Below are 20,854 nucleotides of genomic sequence, written 5' to 3'. Positions count from 1 at the left end.
TCAAAGTTACAGCTCCTGTCTGATGCAAATGACATCAACAAAAAAACGTAATGACTTGCTAGAAAGGAAATATTTGCATCTTTAGCATTTATTCAAATGCTTTTTCCTTCACCAAGTTGAGCAAGCTTAAATGCATCAAAATGAGGCAGATAGACTAGAAGTCAGGGATTCAGGAATCAAGAATAATTGAGTCAAGCTCATTAAATTAGTTTAACCAAAGGTTTAATGAATTTATGCCTTATTCTCTTTTATGTAACTCGCAAAAACAAAGTTATGTTATAAAACTCGAATCATCGTTCTTTCAGTTGTCTCCGAGTCTCTTCTCTGAAGCCTGCTGAAATAAATAACACAAATAAAAAAGACTATTAATAAATAAATCTAAAAGGAGTCATAATGTTATCAAGTCTTCAGGACACTGACTGAGAGGTGGATCTGTATTGCCAACATGTAAAATTAATTCAAAGTGATTCATCAGTAATATAAATGTGTGAGTATGGGACTTTGCAACATTCACCTAGAGCATATTCCAACAAGGCTGGTGGTCAGCGACATGAAAAAATTCAGCTGGATATCACTTTAAACGTGTACATGCATTAGCATTCAGGAGCTGACATAATGAACAATGAAGCTTGATTGTATAACGGCTCTCTGGGCTATAACTGTTCATCCAAATGGCATAAACTGACTTATGTGAGTGTGATGACTATTATGCTGAGTAAGTGATTAAAAAGCCTTTGAGGTGACGTAACAATATTAGAGGATAAGTTTAATCTCTTGTCAAGATGACCTTGCATGTTCATTCATGGAGCTGAAAATATTATCCCCTTTACTTAAGACTGTGGAAAATGTTAATCACATTGACTCACAAATCAGTTTCAAAACAGAAGCCAAAGTTTGTAGCGTGTGTTGTTTTTTTTTTTTTTTTTAGATAAAAAGCGCCTGCTGCTGTCATGCATGGTTGATACACAAGAGGATGTCTGTATGTTGTGTATCTGAAAAGACAAAGGAGGAGAACCGTCTGCAGCAAAAGGTCATGATCTTGGCTCTTGTTTAGTAGGCTGGTCCGAAGTTTCAAGACAGAACACGAAGAAAACAAGGCGCTGCGCTGACATCATTAGCTTGGGCTGCTGAACTATTCGTGGGCCAAGAACACAGAACAATGAACACTGACTACGACTGATATTTCAAGTCCAAAACTGGAGCTTTCAGTGCTTTTTGCGGGCCACATTCACTCCTATGTTCAGCTGGTTAACAGCAAAAAAAGTTGTGCCAATAAACAAATTGTAATAAGTGCATTTTGTTCAAGCATAAATCAAACGATCAAGTGATATTTATTGATTTAAACCCTAAATTCCAAGAAAAAACATTTCAGTTTCACCATCATCTTTTGAGTGCTGGTGTTTATTTTGCAGAAAGGCAGATGCTCCTTGTGTTATGATGTGTCTGCTGGAACCAACAACTATATTTTTTTCACAAATTACAACAATTGTGTGCTTTGTGGTTTTGATGCTGGCCATTCAATGAAGAGGTCTGTCCATCAGAAATAATGATGTAAGTTTAAATAGCAGAAACACTATCTGCTCCTCTGCACCACTAAATAGATGAGTACACATTGAACTAAATTAAACACTCATTAACTGATAAAGAATAATAATAATGCCATTTTTATCATTAGGAGAGAATTATCTGCTTCTGTAACTGGGTTTATAGGTCTCATATTCAAGTTGATGGGAATGTTTTTCTGTTTGACCGCTAGAAGTAAAAAAAAAAGAAAAAAAGATGTAAACACCTCGACTGTTCAGTTTTAGCTCTTCTGATCTTTTTTGTGCCTTCTTGCCTGTATGACTACCTTGTTTACTTCTAGCTGTACCACAGAAGATAAACCCTGCAGTGAGTGGGTAGTGTGATCCAGAATTCATCTTCACCTCTGAATGTGTTAGCAGCTGATTTATTCACATTCTTTGCAGCCACCCAAGGTAGCCTGGGAAAGTAAATAAAAGAAGAGTGTGGCTGTGTAATTCAAAACAGTGTTAGAGAAAACATGTCCGTATTTATGCAATCACACCAAGAGTTCTCTTGCAGAGATACTGCTGCTGCCGAGCCAGGCCTTCATCTCTTCTTTAAATAACTCCATGTTCCAGAGTAACCAGGTTACTGCTATTAGCAGCTTATCAGTGTCAGAGGATTGTGTGAATCCACATGCTTCAACCTAGAGACGGTTTCCTGCTGATGCAAATTGTCTCAGTCTTTGTTATTTGTAAAATTATTACATGTACAGTATTGCAAGTGAAGTTCAGAGTGCCCTCATTAAGAGATTTTTAATCTAATCATAAATATCTTGGAAAACTAATGGTCTTGCCCTACACAGTCAGGCTGGCTTACTCTTAAAGCTTTTCCAAACCACACATAAATAATACTGGTTCCATGTAGCCTTTAATCCTATGATATGACTTAATTTAATTCAGACATTGGTATAATTTATGCAAATATAATCTATAGCTTTATTAAGTTAAGACCGGATATTAATATATAAATAACGTCCTCTACAATAGTGTTATTTAATTTGTGAGGCCAGTAATGTCCTCACAAGCTGCACATCTGATTGAATTAACAATGTAACTGTAACTGATTTATTGAATGTCTTTGTGGGCACAAGGGATGTTACAGAGGGATTTGGAGTGAGAGTCTGAGAGAAAATTGTCACCAACCTTCTGTTACAAGGGGAAGAGTGCCTCACAAAGCACATATCTGAGATTCAGTGGCCAAACTAAATCAAGCTAACAAGCCATGTATTGTCAACGGGGAAACTACAGTGTGTGCAGAATTATTAGGTAATTTAAAGTATTTTGATCACATCATCCTCTTTATGCATGTTGTTCTACTCCAACCGGTACAGGCTTGAAAGCCTACTACCAATTAAGCATGTCAGGTGATGTGCATCTCTGTAATGAGAAGGGGTGTGGTCTAATGGCATCAACACCCTATATCAGGTGTGCATAATTATTAGGCAACTTCCATTCCTTTGGCAAAATGGGTCAGAAGAGAGATTTGACGGACTCTGAAAAGTCAAAAGTAGTGAGGTGTTTTGCAGAAGGATGCAGCACTCTTAAAATTGCCAAGCTTTTGAGGTGTGATCATCGAACAATCAAGCGTTTCGTTCAAAATAGTCAACAGGGTCGCAAGAAGCGTGTTGAAAAAACAAGGCGCAAAATAACTGCCCATGAACTGAGGAAAATCAAGCGTGAAGCTGCCAAGATGCCATTGGCCACCAGTTTTGCCATATTTCAGAGCTGCAACATCACTTGAGTGCCAAGAAGCACAAGGTGTGCAATACTCAGGGACATGGCCAAGGTAAGGAAGGCTGAAAAACGACCACCACTGAACAAGACACACAAGATAAAACGTCAAGACTGGGCCAAGAAATATCATAAGACTGATTTTTCTAAGGTTTTATGGACTGATGAAATGAGATTGAGTCTTGATGGGCCAGATGGATGGGCCCGTGGCTGGATCAGTACAGGGCAGAGAGCTCCACTCCGACTCAGACGCCAGCAAGGTGGAGGTGGGATACTGGTATGGGCTGGTATCATCAAAGATGAGCTTGTGGGACCTTTTCGGGTTGAGGATGGAGTCAAGCTCAACTCCCAGTCCTACTGCCAGTTTCTGGAAGACGCCTTCTTCAAGCAGTGGTACAGGAAGAAGTCAGCATCGTTCAAGAAAAACATGATTTTCATGCAGGACAATGCTCCATCACACGCATCCAAGTACTCCACTGCGTGGCTGGCCAGAAAAGGTCTAAAAGAAGAGAAAATAATGACATGGCCTCCTTGTTCACCTGATCTTAACCCCATAGAGAACCTGTGATCCCTCATCAAATGTGAGATCTACAGGGAGGGAAAACAGTACACCTCTCTGAACAGTGTCTGGGAGGCTGTGGTTGCTGCTGCACGCAATGTTGATCGTGAACAGATCAAGACACTGACAGAATCTATGGATGGCAGGCTTTTGAGTGTCCTCGCAAAGAAAGGTGGTTATATTGGTCACTGATTTGTTTTTGTTTTGTTTTTGAATGCCAGAAATGTATATTTGTAAACTTTGAGTTGTTATATTGGTTTCCCTGGTGAAAATAAATAAGTGAAATGGGTATATATTTGGTTTTTGTTAAGTTGCCTAATAATTATGCACAGTAATAGTCACCTGCACACACAGATATCCTCCTAAGATACTAAAACTAAAAAAGCCCCACTCCAACTTCCAAAAATATTCAGCGTTGATATTCATGAGTCTTTTGTGTTCATTGCGAACATAGTTGGTGTTCTATAATAAAATTAATCCTCAAAAATACAGAAAACAGACACAAGCTTATTATGATGGAGGATGTTTTTTATGCTTATTATAGTGCTGCAGCACTGTTACTCAACTTCTGAGACTTGTGAAATCATTATAGACGATGTTGTTTCTACTGAGGCATCCATCCATCTCTCCCCATACGGAGAGTAGGGTTTTTGGGTATTCAATCAGTGCAGACAGGTTTGTGTGTTTTGTGTAGTCCTCAGAAGACGCTACGTGTAGGTCGAAAGTGGATTGGTTAATAGTTAGTTTGAGCTGCTAAAAAAAAAGAATAAGGAAGCATGTTTGAAAAGCGCAGAGCACAGCTGCACTGGACGATATTTGCTGTTACCACTGAAGCAGATCTTTGTCCATTTTGACTTCTGTTTTTTCTGCGGCAGAAACACCACCAAGACAACCTCAGACTGTTGCACATGTTGCTGAGTCACAGCAATGCAGAACTACGTTCAAGCCCTAATGCTGGAGGATGCATTGTGGTTAAATAAACTACCTGATCTATTCTGCGTGAGAACATATGTTCTAAGAAATCAGAAACAACAGCCCAGCCTTTGTGCTAAGTTATGAAGAAAATTTCATGGGCAGTGAGTGTAAACAAATGACAAAATTCCACACTCTTCTCTAGGAATGACAGATGATGTGGGTAACTTTTGCATGCTGTGTAAAGAAATTCCACAGCTTGTTAAAATGGTGAACATCACCCAGGATCTTCACCAGCACCAACAGGCCTCACTCTCACTCAAACAATAATTTCACTCTGTTTTGTCAACAAACTAAAATCTATCTTAGTTTGTCCTCCCTGTCAAAACAACTCTAGATTTAACGAATTTCTGTTATGCCAAAACACACCATGTGTTGACGGTCTTTTTCCTCTTTTTTTTTACTCTGTCTAGAGCTTCTCTGTTAAAACCTACTCTTTCATTTTTCACAACGTGCTTATTTATATATACCAGTTTTACTAACTATTCAGCTTGCAACCCTTATAAGCACTGTGTGTTTTTCATGTGGAAGCAGGTGTGTGTGGGAGATTATCCCCTCCATGAGGGTTTGCTCACGCAGAACCATCTCCAGTGTAGTGCAGGGGAGGTTACATCATCATCAGCTTCTTTTCTTATCTTCCTCCCCTACCTCCATGCCTCTACCTCCCGCTCGTCATTTCTTTCTTTTCTCTCAGCATTCTAAACATTCCTTCCTTTACCATCCTGGCTGCCATCTCAACCCCTTTCTCATCCAACCCACCCACTTTTTTTTGTCCTCTCTTACATAACACCCATGGATCAACGTGCAGCTAAGTCCTTACAGATCTGGTTCACTTTTTTTTCCTCTGTTAAATTTTCATTCATCTGAAAAAAGAAGAACAATATCATGTGTGAAATGTAAGATTGAAAATTAAAAAGTTGCATAATAAGCCAGAGCTCTGAGAGGGTTTAGAGTTTTCCCTTAGAAAAAGGTCAAATGTGGCATATAATAATTCAAAGGGCTTAAGATTATAAAGCAATCATTGATGGAGTCTTTTTCCCACAGTACTGCAGTAAAGAACAAAAATAAATTAAAAACCTGGAGCATATGTTTAAGATTAACAAAGATCATCGGAACTAAAGTTAATAATAAAAGCAGGCCGTGTTCTTTATAAAGTGACCTACAGTACTTTTTTTTCTTTTTCTGGAAAGACTTTGACGACTGTGTATTCTTATCCCACAGCTTTTATAGATTATCTTCCCTGCCTGCCAGCTGTGTGGGACAATGTACTCTTAAATGTTACAGGAATAAAAATAGGATATCATGTGAGATACAGATCAAGATTTGACTCGTAGACATTTTCTTTGTGTGTGCATTATCATATTATAAAACACTGTAATCAGGTCATTGTTAAGTTAAATGTTAACACATGTTTTCTTTCTCTTTAGTGAAGGGCAGTACTTAGTATTGTGTATGTAGTTTAATAATTCTGTGCCTTACCTAGAAAGCAAAGTTTTTTAATGCATACATGTATGTATGCATACATCAAGTGTGAATACGTGTGTGTTAGGATGGGGCTCAAGGAAATATTTTGTGTACAAAATAACTTTTTTGCTCCTTTCAGTCGGTATTTGTGTGGACAGAAAGAGAATAACTAGAGGAATGAGTACAGCTGGCTGTTAATGCCTGATCAGTTGGGGCTAATTAGTAACTCTGGGATTCAAAGTTTGTTCATACAGGGAGATTTTTGTTTCTAGGTAAAAGATGCAGTCTCATAATCTTTGTAAATGTGTTTCTTAAACAACTATCTCATGAGTCAAAATAAAGCAGAGTGGTGCTTGTGGTTTTATCTTTAATAGCTGAGCATTTATTATATCTGCTATACTGCAGGTGGTGCCAACAATTAGTCAATGATTTATGAAATTAAGAGCCCAGCCTAAGATGACCTTAACGTATTTGTTAGCTCAAAACCAAATCTTTAGAGAAGTAATTTGAGTGTTTTAAACAATCAAATCATGGTAGATTCATTCCACTGCTTACGTTGTCAAGCCTTTTTCTCACCTGTCTAGGTTTACAAGACAAAGAGGAAGACCTTTAGTAAACCTTTGTGACATCTTACTGTTGTGTTAGAAATATTGACAATGGTTTCCTTTGTTCCAGTTTTTTTTCTTTTCTTTGTAAACAATCTCAACAAGGCCCGTTCAGTCCTTGCGGATCGGAGCCATCCCTTGGCTCATACGTTTCGGCTGCTTCCATAACGAGGCAGACACGTCTTCTTTTGTCCCTGCAGCCATTGCCCCGTTGAACAAGTTAAACAAGTAGCTCGATGTTTTGTCTTTATTTATTTATTTTTCATTGTCTTTAGAGAAATTTATTTTTGTTTGTGTAATTGCGTGCTGACGGATTGTTTTTACTGCTTGCTAGACAGCAAGTTACCTTCATCGGATAATAAAGATTCCTTGAACCTTGCAGCAATGTCTGCTTTTTTTTTTACTTTGCACAGCACAATTTTGTTGCTCTTCATTGTCAATGAGGTTTATAATGACTGTAATTATGCAGGGATAAAAATAAAATAAAAAACCCTGTAAAGGATAACAGGAGGGACAAAAATAGATTTAAATGTGGAACATGAAGCAATGGTTTTGCTATGACAACCTGAACAAAATCTACACCATCTTCTATTATATGAACACACAGGCAGAAAACTCAAAAACCTCAACAAAAGCTATATAAATACTATTTTCTTACTAATGGGTATGAATTATTTAGAATAGAAGCAGTCTGATCAAGAGGAAGAAGAAGACAGAAATAAAGAAGCAAGGCCAAACCTGTTCATTGATGGAGCTATAGTCATTGGTGGTCGAGACATCATCATCCTCTGAGTCAAACAGGCCTTCCTGATTGTCCAACAGCTCTGCCAAAACTCTGCTGACAGACTCCTGATCCCGAAGGTCCTCTCCTTCAGTTGACAGACTGCAGGTGGAAAGCAAGAGGAGAGTGTTTGGAATTGTGTGAACTTTGCTCTCCATGAGATGGTAATCTATTTCCTGTAGCTAAATAAAAATGTATATTTTAAACCAGCAATATGCACACCTCTGCATGTAAATCTGCCAGATGTAACTTCAGAGTATCAGTTTTAAGACTTCACCAGTTATATAAGAGTTTTCACAAATTTACATAAGCCAGTTTCCTAGGATATTCTATTGCCTATAAAGCTGCGTACACAACTTTACTAAGGTAACAACAGATGCTGATTTTCCTCTTTAACTATAATGAATATACATATAACAGATATATAATGGAAACCCAGCAGGGTTACTGGATCTTCATAAACCTAAGTGTAAGTATTTGTACAGCAGACAAACACGTATGTGGTTGTACCAGCATGACAACATCTGACTGTCTGATTGTCATCTTTAAACCACATTGTTAGTTTGAACCAATCTTACTGAAAGATGTCTGGTCCGAAGACAGCGGCCAGCGCCCCGACGTTCCAGCTCTCCTGCTGAAGTGATGCCACGCTGGCCAGGAAGCGGCACAGAAAACGCAGCAGGCCGTAGTTCAACTGAGGAAGCTGCTGCAGCAGGTACTTCAAGTTTCTGCTCAGCTCTTCTTCATTGCTGTAATCTATGTTTAGGAGCAGAAAACAGGATATCATCATTGCTAATATAATTTGCAGCGGAAAAGGGTGTGGGTTTTTTTTTTTATTATCACATTTACCACCAGCACTCTGATACAATCATTGCTGCTAAAGAGCCCACTTTCAATACTGGAAAAACCCAGAATGAAGCAAATTTGAATTACCAAATCCTCATTGTTCTCTCAGAAATGACCTTAAAATTCTTATCATGAAAAAATATGTACATAGATAAGATTATGTTCAACCCTCTAGGCTTGAAAAGGTAAAATAAGTTTAAACAAAGGAAAGCAATAGAAATGAAAATAAGATAAAAATGGCAATCCTTTGTGTGGTATTGTGAAATAATAGCACATAATAGAATGAGAAACAAATAACATATCATGCAGAAGCCCACCACTCATCTGCTATAATCTACATGACTGCAGGACAACACCATCATGACAAGGGATCAGAACAGATTATCTATGACAGAAACAGACAAAAATGGATAGGGCAGAGAGGCTAAACAAAAAATGAAAACAGAACAAATGTGGAGATGGGAGATTTGTGAAAGTGATGAGGCACCGTCCATTAAAACATCTATAATTCAACCTTTCAATGAAAGGCAGGGGACTGCAAGGTCATCTAAAATGATGCATTTAAATACTTATAAGCATGCTCACATCTTGCTTGTTTTGTAAAGAAAAAAAGAAAAAAAAAAGTAAAAAATTAAATAAAAAAAAAATGGAAGCTTTATCAACTCAGCCTTATATTTTAACTTAAAATGAAGAAACAGCAAACACGTCACCACGTAGTCAGACTTGTAATAACCAGCTTCTCAAAAATGATTAAGCTCTGAACTGAATCTAAGCTCAGTTTCACAACTAGTACAGTCATTTTCCTGGAGTAAGCTTGAGACACATAACAAAACAAAAAACATATACATTAGCTGTCGGTTTTAATTAAATAAAAAAATTAATGCATAAACAAGCGGGGAAGAAATACAGCATGGCATGAGAAGAGGAAAAGCTGCCCTCGTCACACACCTTGGTACAGCTGAAGTATGTGTCCTTGTATTGCCGTTGGGATGACGGGCTCAGGAAGCTCCTGCAGGAAGAGTCGGAGCAAACTGACCGCTGATGCCAGATCGGCCTCCTTCTCTAGCTCCACCTCCTCCCCGCTGTCATAGCGCTGACGTAGCCAGTCCACTCGCTCCGCGTTGCCATTAACCAGACAGAGCCCCTCCAAATCCAGATGACCTGATGACACAGGCAGTGACAGTTACTGACATGTGGGCTTCTGACTTACACACAATATCATTTAAAGTTTTTTTTTTAAATATTTAATATTTTTGGTTTGCTTAAGATGAAAGTGTTTTTACAGTAAACCAAAAAGGAAAAAAAAGACCAAAAAGAGGGATTTTTCAAAGGATTTCTGTATATGGATTGCTAATAACTTCTCTAATGGACAAACATCAATGGACAGGATGGAACTTTATTTTTAAAAAGTTATTTATTCTGCATAAGCCTCTAAAAAAAAAAGTCCAGGTTATGCCTGTGGCTTGGTACAAGCAGTGTAAGCGTATTCAGCAGGCATGCCCACCTTGTGCAGACATTCTAAGTATTTATATAAGCAAATGATCAAGCAAATAAGCAAATGTCCTCATTGCAATGAGTGTGTTCATATGGAGAGGCTGGATCCATTCAAGGGTGCTGTTCACAAATACAGGTGTCTCACATGAACAGACTGATTGCAATTTCTTTTTACCCAACGATAAAAGCTAAGCTAAATATGACCACAATTTAATTCTAACAACAAATAGCAAACCTCTAAAATCAAATAATCAACATGTTAAATTAACAGTCGATGAGACTCAACTGGAAATGAACGAACATGTACGGGATGGACGACCCGACTAAGTTTTTTTAACCTTCCTGTTATCATTTTGGTCTAGAAATGTGGAACAGAAGGATTCAAACTCTGCACCGGGACACATCTTACTTAAGCGCAACAGAAAAAAAGAAGTACTAAGATAAAGTGTTTGTGTGTGACGAGAAAAGCTTTTATTTTGGCTGTGGCCGCCTCCTTTATCTGTAAAAACAACAGCAGCATGCCACACTGGCAGCTCTCAGACTTGATGGAAGTGACATTGATGGAAGGATAAACTGATAACATCAGCACGTCCTGTCATCTTCAAAATAATCATGTTTCTTCTTTTACTTACATAAAGTTCAATCAGTCCATCTCTAACTCTGTTAAGGTGGTGTTTTGTACACTGTTACCACATGACTCTGCTGCCAGTTTTGTGCTTTTGTAACAAACAAAATCAAAATTTAAACACATAAGCATCAAGGTTATTTGCTCAACAATGCTAGTCTATAGTCAATGTGCATCTCGAAGTACTGAATAATACTGAAGCCCTGATCAGATTAAATTATTCTCTGTTATACCTAGTTTGGTCAATGGCTGCAAATGCTGTTACACTGCATAAGTATTACTTACAATAAGTCATGCAGGACAAATTTAGATACAAAATGCAACCCTTAGTATTTAAGTGATGATGTTGAGGCATGTGGATTCTGAAACTGCTTGGTGGTGCCTCCTGTATCTTTTTCACTCCGTGATCGCTCATCCAAGAACAAGCCAGTTAACACACTGTTCAAGTACACATGTTTAGCAGGACTCCTGTGGGACATATTCCCTTTTATAGCCCTACACAGCCATGCAGGGTAGCTACAGATTGACGGCACTTGTGAAAAGAGTTAAATAAAACTAAATTAAATTCAGCAGGATATACCTGATGTCTCTGTGACTTTGTTGAGTCATTATCATCTTACTCAACTGTGATGTAAAAACAGAATCTACCGGGATGGTTGATCCCTGTCAGAGCTCTGGTATGACATGTCTCAGTCTTTTTATGTTTTTCATCACTGCTTTCTGTCAAAATTACAAACTCACAAGACTACCCTTTTAATAAAACCCCAGGCAACATACACACACACACACAAAAACAAAAACAAATGAGATTAAGGCCTTTTCATGAGCTGAATAACTTCCTGACAGCCAGTACTGCTCTAATTAATGCTCCAGCAGAGACCCTGCAGGATTACAGGCCTGTTACATAACTCCACATGGCCGTGCAGCCCTGGGTCACACAAACCCCCAACCTGATTCAGTTCTTACTTAAGGGGATTTCAGGAGACACTTTGTTCCAAAGGAGTGCAAACATGTATAGTAACTTGACATGTTTTACCAAATGGTGTCTTAGTGTTCTGATTGATGTTGCTGACCAGAAAGAGATGGATGGAGGGAAAAAAAAAAGTCATTGTTTAATTTGTCACTGTAGATACGTGTTCCCGGTTTTAGAATCACAGAGCTAATTGAAATATCCATCACATGCTCTTCTCTTTTATATTTTGATGGTGCAATTCTCTTTTTTTGGTTACATTTTTAAACACACTGTACAATTTTAATATCAGACATAAAGTTAATGTGAACAGAAATATGATAAATCTAATGAACAACCAAAATGTCTTCAGTGATTATGGTTTACACACACAGCATGTCTTTAGCAGCTGGACTGTGTGGCTAGGTGTCTGGTTGATGGTTACGCTACCTTTTTGATATAACAAACCCGGCACTAAATGTGCTTTCATGGCCATTAACAACTAAATTGCAATATATAAAGTATAAACACACCTTTTCCTGAACTGTTTTTTTTTTAAAGAAACTGATATATTTTAAGAGTTTCTGCTGTGAGATGCTTGTAGAGAAACGATCTGTGGGAGGATAAGGGAAGGCCCGGGTACACTTCTGTGGGTCACTCTCCTATCCCTTCTGCTTTCTGTTCTCAGCAACAGTCAGAGGAACTGTTATGTAATGAAAAAGGAAGCAGGTCATGTCTGCTGGTGTCAAACAGTTTCATTTTACAAACTGGATCTTTGTAAACAATATATTTTGGGCCGATCATGATGCAATGGTTGTCAGGTCAACAGCCAGTAATACAGCCATGTTCCTAAATACATCTCAGACTTGCTGACCTGGCTGGTATGTGCTCTCATGACCACTGAGGTCCACAGATGGAGCCTTGCTGGTTACTCTGAGTCACAGTTTATGACCATGGATGATTGAGCTTTTACTTTAAGATCCCCGCTCTACTAAACACACTACAATCTTAGTGTGTTAAAATGTTTATTACAATTTTTTTTATATCCATTTCTATTTAGTTATTTTTATTGGATTCTGATCCTTTACCCTTATTCTACTGCTTGAATATAAGCTATTGATAAAATAGAGGGACGAAAGAAAAAAAAGAAGTGGATGAAATATCTGCTGTACGGGGCCTCGTACATCACTTCATCCTTCGGGTACATTTGGAGCATCAGGGAACGTAAATGTTTCTTGACGTTATGGTCCCTTTTTTTTTTTTTTAATTTAACTTCTCTTTTCAGACTATTCAACATGTACAGTCATCCTTGCATCATTTGTAAGAGTGCTTCCACTGGTTGGTTGTTCAGGATCGTGAATGAGGTCACAAAAAGGCAGGCAGCAGCAATGATGTAGGCCAACAGCTAACTAAACATGTCACAAACAATTTCCCGCCATTTGTCATCTTCATTCTTCTAAGACAAATAACACTTTCACAACGACGTGACCATGAGGAGTGAAGAAACCGAAAACCGACTGATAACGATGACTTTCCTCCTTTCTCTTTCTCTTACTGTACCATCCTCTTCCTGCACTGGCAATCTATGTCTCCTTGTATGGGTGTAGACTAAAGGATTGGAGGGGAAAAAAACAAAAAAAAAAAGAAAACCACAGAAAAAGAAAATTGATATGTTGACATGGTGACGTCCCTCGCTGATTTTGCATTGATTAATGGTTGCTGAAATGTTCTGGTTTTTCTTGCAGCTATGTAAAACCTTGCTGTCAGCTTTAGTAATATAATCTTCACCAGTCTGCTCCAGGATGTACACCTCTACGGTGAAACAGACAAGAACGTTTACCTCAGGGCGAGAATTATCCATGAACACAGCTTGGTTTACCACTCATGTTTACCCAGTGATTGCTGCACTGACATTATCAGCTAAGCAAGACGTTTTTTATTCATATATTGTTCTTTTAGTTATGTAACAGAGCAAAATAACATGAACAAATAGACAGAAAACTGGGTATTTAGAATAATAACAGATTTTTTTCTTCCTTCTGTCACTTAAATAAAAAGGCTGGACTTTAGACTTTTTGTTCAGATGGTTACCACTTTGATCCTTTTTATTGAAAGGAGGCAATTAAAAAAATTTATTTTTAGATAAAAGATCAAATTGAAATGGTATTCGAGTATTTGAGTATACCATTTAGCCTTGCATTTTCTCTTCATAATTCAGCTAAACTTTACGAGTAACCCAGAGGATGAAGATTCAGAGTCTTAACAGGTGCGTCACCACAAAAAATGTGGGTGTGTTAGTCATGTTAATATACCTTGTATCTCTAACATGCCTACATATTTAATATCAAATGCTTGATAATACTCTGTTTTAATAGGAATGAGTTGTGTGTGTGTCCATTGCTTACCATGCTCCTCAATGTAGTCCACAATGTGTTTAACCAGTGCAGGAACTTCTTGGCCGCTGACAGTGTGTGTGCGCGTCACCTCCTCCAAAGGGACTCCAAAAACCCGTGTGGTGCTGGCTGAGCTCCCGCCCTCGTTGCCTGGCAACAGAGACACGCTCTTCCTCATGGCCTCCTCTTCCACCTCCTCCTCCTCACCACAACCCCGCCAAGACCTCACGTCTTTCAAAAGCAAGAAAATTAACATAAAAAAAGGGAGGGGTAAAAAAAAAGACAAAGAAGAGGATGGCCATTAAGTGAATATGAGATACCATCTAACTTCAAGGCTTATAAGTAAAAACAAAAGTCACGATAACTGGCACTAAAACTTGAAATAGGGGATTGTCTGGTGTCTACACCCAGCTTCTGAAGAAGTAAGAAGACCAGAACAGAGTTAGAAACACCACCCTTTCAGTACAAATAAAATCTGTTTTAACAGCACTATAAGTTTGTCTGAAAGTTCAATAAATCTCTATAAAATATAAAGCAAAGCTATTTGCTTTAATACTGTGTTGTGTTTCATCTGGACTTTCACCCTCTCAAGGATAATAAAAATAATAAAATACCTCCTCAGAAGTGGTATCTAACTAAGTAATGCACAACTTTGACAGTGAACTGTTGCGTGCTAAGATTAAAAGCAGAGTAAACTATCTAGCAGATATCATTGCATCTTGCTGAACTTGGCTATTAGGACCTAACTTGGAAGTTGTTTAGCATAATGACAAACAGTGGCTTTGATATGAGATATATCTATTCAAGAATTTTTGCATGAGATGCAAAACCCATGCTCAAGTTTCAAAAACTGCATGTGCTGTTTTCTTTTTAAAGGATTGAATAAGAACTGGAAAAGGAAGGACCCTGGAGTTTTTATTCCAAGGTGAAAATGATGGGTCAACAATAAGAAAAAAGTTACACTGCAAACTTTGCACAAACTAAAATAAATAAATAAAAATATTCTTTTTCTGATAGCTTTGAAAGATATAATAAAAACAAAATGCACCACCCACTGTAAACTGAAGTGCTGAGCACAATTAATCTTGCAGTGGAAAAAGTAGAGAAAAACCAGTGCCTGTATTTTTATTTATTTATATATATATATATTTATTTAGAAAAAAAAGTAGTCCATTTCTTCCCTGAGGCATGAATATGTCTCTATGTGAATACCTTTGTGTTTGTAAACTCACCGTGTAGCAGTGAAAGTGTGTCCTATCCTCTCCTCCCCTAGCCAGTGAACCACTGAACCATCTATGGTTGCTTCAGGTTGTGGCAGAAGATGAGCCGGTAGTTCCTCATTGACAGACCGCTAATCCCTCTTGCAGGATTCCTTTCTAGCTACACTGAGGACAGACACAAAAAGAAGACAGAGGAGAAAAGAAAAAAAGGAACAGGACAGAATGAATAAATGAATGAACAAAGTAGGGATTATATCATATTTACATTTATTTTTCTCAACAATCAAACAAACACTTTTCCATCTTGGACCACAGAAAACTACAAAGAAAATAAAGCAAGTACATAAAATTCACCCTAGGGTCAGAATTCAGAAAATGAGGCTCTCTTTTCTTCTTTTTAGTGTTTTTGGTGCTTCAAATATTTCTATTTTCTTCTTCTTTCCTTGCTGTTTCCCAGTCATCCTCATTCCTCCACTTTTCTGAGGCTCAATATGTCAGGGTGAGCAAAAGTTTGCTGGAGAAATGTTGCCATATACATTTCAATACTCATAACACTGCGCTGATTTTGAGGATCTTGAGGGAAACCATGTAGCCAATGAATAGAAAACAAAAAAAAAAACTGTTACTGGTACAAAATTGTTCATATCAAGAGAATCAGGAACAGAATCTGCCATGACAGGCTAATAATAAGAGCTTCTCTCAAAAACACCAACTACTTTAAAACTATGTTTAACTGGGTCATATGAGCAAGTATTTCTTAATACAAATGCAGCATATTAAAGGAGTTTTTAGATCTACTAGAAATAAATAAAAATCCTGGGTCATGGGTGTGAAAGCAATGCCTCAAATATTTTACATACAATGAATATATTAGAAAATAATAAAAACTGGGAAAACAAATGAATAAATAGCCAAGTTTTATGGGTTAATGCCAATCCAGACTTTTTATATCACGTTTATCTAATAAAACAAATTTCTTCTTAACCAGCTAAGCATGCCAAACTATGTCAGTGAAACTGAGTCAGGAAAAATCAATGAGGGCTTTTAACTAGGGCTGCATTATATTAGAAACATGCTATTATGCAATATCAATATGGAATACTAGGTTAAAGATTTAACTTGTGACATCCAAACAAAAACTGCTAAATGTCAAAGCCTGCATTTCATGTCTGTCCCTGCATCAAATTCAATCAAATGCATTATTTATCTACGTTTCAAATTTTCTTAAATTTAATATTTCTCTTATTCTGATTTGCTCACTTATTGATTAAGCTTAAAAACTTCTAATATATGTCTTCTTTATTTGTATCAGCACTGAAGTCTTAAAAAAGAATAAAGCCGGTAGTAGTTATCTGGTGACAAAGAAGAGGAGGAAGAAGAAGAGGAAGAAGATGACAACGAAGCTGACTTTCCATGTTCCAAGGTTTTGGTTTTTACTAAAGCTGATTAAATAGGGGGTTTCAGGAGTCTTATGTTTGCTCAAAATTATTTCCCAGTTAAAGGCATTTTTCAGTCCCTATTCTTTCTGAAACCAGCTGGACTGGCACTTCTAGTGTGTAAGCCTCTTTAAAAGCTAAAGAAAATCCTCCTATGCCTGATGAAATTCTCGTACTGGGTCAGAGCCCTTACTACTGAAAATAAAAGTGGTCCCACAAGCCAGGTGCCTTTGTTCTTAGCAAACTAAGCTGGTAAGAAGCCTTAAATGCACATACTTTTGAATAGTTTGTAATGATTGCTACTCTCACAGGCTGAGGGGCCGAAACAGCACAGAAGCAAAACCTGGCAGCAACAGAGTCAGAACACTCAAATGTCATCAAACAGGAAAATAAGGAAAGGTCACTGACACACAGAGATTAGAGAACTTTGTATTTGTAAAACCAGTGACTTGTCCGCCATGAAAAATGACCCTAAAAGGCTTGTGCAGTGATGGTTTAGTGGATAATGGAACAGTAGAGAAAAGCTGTTCTGTGCACATTAATCCCAGATATCATGTCTGGCAAACTTGCTCAACCACAAGGGACATTGTTAGATGGAAAAGTGAGAAAACTAAAGTCTGAGTGCTGGAAGAAAGAGAAAAATATGAATGAAAACATAAAGACCAGGTTGGAAAGTGGCCATTCATGAATATGTACAACACAGTGTTTAAATGTACAAGAAGAGATGCAATTTAAGAGCAAAACTGTAAAAATCAATTGAAGAAGAAGGCTCCATTTCACTTGGGATACTGTTTTTACACATCAAGTACATAAAAACACATCAATACTCAAAGCAAAAAACACAATTAACCTTCAGATATAGGGAGTGTCAAAGACAGCAAAATGCATGAAAGTTAATACTGTAAACAGCTAAAATTTTTATCACATTAACAACCTCACATAACAAGTATTAAGACAAAAAAATTCTATAAGAAAATTATGATTTTGACTGTTGAATACATCTATGATGCTACATGCTTCGGCCAAGAGGAGATGTCTTGGCGGTGTGTAACTTTCACTGGGCGTTTCAACCCTAAACCACAACGCCCTCCAGCTGGTGGGTCCAGCAGTGATGGCCAGTCACTGCCCATCTTCTCCTGGCCGCCAGCACAACTCCTCCCTCCTGTTTCAGAGCCAACGAGATGCTCTTTCTGCTGCCTCCCCCAACCTACGGACAGCTGTCTCTCTCTCCCCTTAGGAGGGAAAGGGGGGAGAGATTTGCTGTACATTTTCATTAACAGCTCTCCCAACTGTAACGCCAGCAGTAAATTTAAATGAGCCAAGTGTGTATTAGATTTCAGTTTGTTTCTAAAAACAGCACCAGCCCACATTCAGAAACATCCCTCTGTGGGGTGACAGCTGTTAACAGAGGTCACAGGTTCAATACCTGCAAAGCAGCAACCAGACACCAAACCAAAAACACCAAAAGCCTACTGTCCTCAGTAATTCAATGCGAGACACAACGACCCATTTCCTAAAATGTTAACTACTGAAAAAGTATGCAAATGTAAGGAAAGAAAAACAACCCCCTCCTCCTGCTGATTAATCTCAATAACCTCAGCTCTATCAGAAAGCACTGCACAACCAAGAGAACAAAACCACAAGAAAATATTCACACAGCATTATGAATAAATCAGCCAATTTCATCCTACTTGCATCATGCTGTAAAATTCCCCAAATGTGGGATCAAGGTTATTTAACTTCACATAGTTTATTATTACTGGCTCAGCAGCCATGGGCAACGAAAATCACTGAACTATAAAATGAACGGGAAAGGTTGGACAGCCAAATTCCTCTTTCACATGTTAAAATTCATCTGATTTCTCTGTCTCCACAAACTCCAGCAGTTAGAATAAATATAATTCCAAACTATCTAAAAGAAATGTAAGTTCTATAGCTTATGTCTTGGATCTAACAAGCAGAAAACGTAGATTGGGACCTACTAAACTCTCAGGACTGCCCTCAAATTCCATAAAACCATCAGGATGAAAATGAATGCCTGGTATTTGTGCTGTCTACGGTGTCATGACCCTTGCACAACACATAGCTTCCTTGTATTCGGCAATGTGAGCATGAAATTTCACATCAACATGAGCACGCACCCAAAGAAAAAAGAAACAACAGAAACACGCAACAAACATACAGAATGCAGAGATACAAATCTCTTAGCATGTGACAAGGATTCTTGTCTGCTCTATCACAAACGCAATGAAAACAACACGTCATTGTCAACTCCCATAATAGAAGTATCTGTTAAGATAACTTTCATTTCAGGTTAACCTGCTAAACAATACAAACTGAACATGAAAAACATGATAAATGTTACTTCAAGCTCAGACTTTTTATGGCTTATATGGAGATCTGTTAATTACTTTATAAACACCACTTACAAAGTGGCACATCATGGAAACGATGTTAATTTTCTAATAAAATTAGGCTAGTTAGTCATTTGGAAAACCAACTCATTAGCACAACAGGAAGTCAATGAATAATCTGCTAAAAGTGATGCCAGTGTTTCATGTTGGTCTAAATGGATCCAGTATTGTTAGCCGCACGCCTCCACTTTACCGCTGCAACAATTCACTGTATACCAAACATTTATGGACGGTGGTTTAACACTGAAAGGTTTACAAATGAAAGCCTTCAGTGTCAACACAAAGAGAGGAAATGTACCACGAATTAAAAGCTACGCAAACACATGTGAAAACTGACTTGAAACCTGTTTGTGCACATTTTTAGATGCCATTGGCACCAATTCCTCTTGTTGAACAACAGTTAAAACAGAAATGAAGGCTAACAGCCACCCTGGCACAACTGCCAAGAGTGTGCTGAACTAAGAGGGTAGCTTATACACTGGGACATAAAGTCAAATGAAATCATTTAAATCAGTTGTATTTTACAAACTATAGATTTGACTGGGTTACTACATTTATTGATGGTTTTATCTGAACAAAAGCGTCATCTGCATAGTTGTGGTTAGCAATTTATTCAAGTTTTCTTAACATACAACACAACTCATGTGATGGGTGTGTTTGTGTCCTAGTCGTTCTTGGAACTCGTTATCTGAAAGAACTTTTGCCTGAAATGATGAAGTGATATTGTTTTTTTCTGGACAGCGAACTTAAAGGGTTGCACAGGACCCCTAGATTCAGGATTTAAAGAAGGCTGCTCCCACTATAACCTGCAGTCCATTGTTGTCTTTATTAAATTTCTTAATATATTTTGTGGCCATTAAGTTTCTAGCCTAAACAGCAACAACAGTTGTGGTTATTGATAATTATGTTGTTATGGTGGGAAAATTTGTGCCAATATGTGAGGCCCATTAATCATTATTACCAAAGTTGGCTGGTACTCTCATGGTGCACATTTTTATAATGGGTTTGTGATTTTCTAGTTTTATGTAGAATAATTGTAGATGCTCACCGGTGTCTATTTTTTCTAAGTTGGTGCAGCTGAAATGCAAACTACCTGGTAATGACATCACCTACTCTACACCACTCTTTATAGTTATAGTTATGAGACAACTGGAACACACTATTATTTGTTTACCTGCACTCCTCCCACAATGAACTAGTAACGTGACCTCTTTCATGTTGTATCATGCATTTGCTCACTAACAAACCTATTATTTTCAGGGGCAAAAAAACAACAACAAAAAAAACAAAACAAAACAAAACATCGCAGTAGATAAAAGGGAGCATTATGGTAGTTTGTTAAAGCACATTAAGATTGTGTCATATAAATTAATAATTTTATTATTATTAATTGTAATTAACAGAAAAGCTTCAAGTCCTAAACGTGCAGTAAATTCAAGTACTATCAAAAGCAGTATCACTTAATACTGACTGACAATAGGTAGTGATTCAGTCAGATCTATATTATAGGCTACCGGTGGCAGTGTGGTTAACACTGCTGCCTTGCAGCTAGGAGGTTCCTGTTTCAAACTTCAGGTCTGGGGCCTTGCTGTGTGGAGTTTGGGGCAAAGAACTAGCCTCAATGTTACTGTTTCTATTTCTAACAGCAGGATGGATGGCACAGGCACAGAAAGACAGCCCAGAACAGTTGAAGTTATAGCAAATGGAAAGCACTATCACTTAAAAAAAAACAAAAAAAAAAAAACAAAACAAAACAAAAAAAACATAAAAAACAGAAGAAAATAAATGAAAAAGCAAGAG

General features: G+C 37.7%; 1 protein-coding gene across 7 annotated transcripts in view; it reads right to left on the bottom strand.

Annotated features, from left to right (window-relative positions):
• fam13b (family with sequence similarity 13 member B) overlaps nucleotides 1–20,854 on the bottom strand; it is a 62,171-nt gene that overhangs the window by 31,474 nt on the left and 9,843 nt on the right. For 6 of the 7 annotated variants that reach the window (XM_041989547.1, XM_041989551.1, XM_041989552.1 and 3 more), the window contains exons 2-6: nucleotides 15,217–15,369; nucleotides 13,997–14,215; nucleotides 9,472–9,684; nucleotides 8,256–8,433; nucleotides 7,635–7,779 (exon numbers count right to left, since the gene is read on the bottom strand). In XM_041989547.1, the coding sequence (XP_041845481.1) occupies nucleotides 7,635–7,779; nucleotides 8,256–8,433; nucleotides 9,472–9,684; nucleotides 13,997–14,162 (702 nt within the window). In that variant the 5' untranslated portion in view covers nucleotides 14,163–14,215; nucleotides 15,217–15,369. The remainder of the gene's footprint in view (nucleotides 1–7,634; nucleotides 7,780–8,255; nucleotides 8,434–9,471; nucleotides 9,685–13,996; nucleotides 14,216–15,216; nucleotides 15,370–20,854) is intronic. The other variant, XM_041989548.1, reaches the window with a different exon arrangement.

Source organism: Melanotaenia boesemani, chromosome 7 (assembly GCF_017639745.1).
Source record: "Melanotaenia boesemani isolate fMelBoe1 chromosome 7, fMelBoe1.pri, whole genome shotgun sequence".
NCBI classification, from domain to species: Eukaryota; Metazoa; Chordata; class Actinopteri; order Atheriniformes; family Melanotaeniidae; genus Melanotaenia; species Melanotaenia boesemani.
The sequence above is the reverse complement of the archived record's forward strand: the minus strand, read 5'-3'. Positions and strand labels throughout refer to the sequence as shown.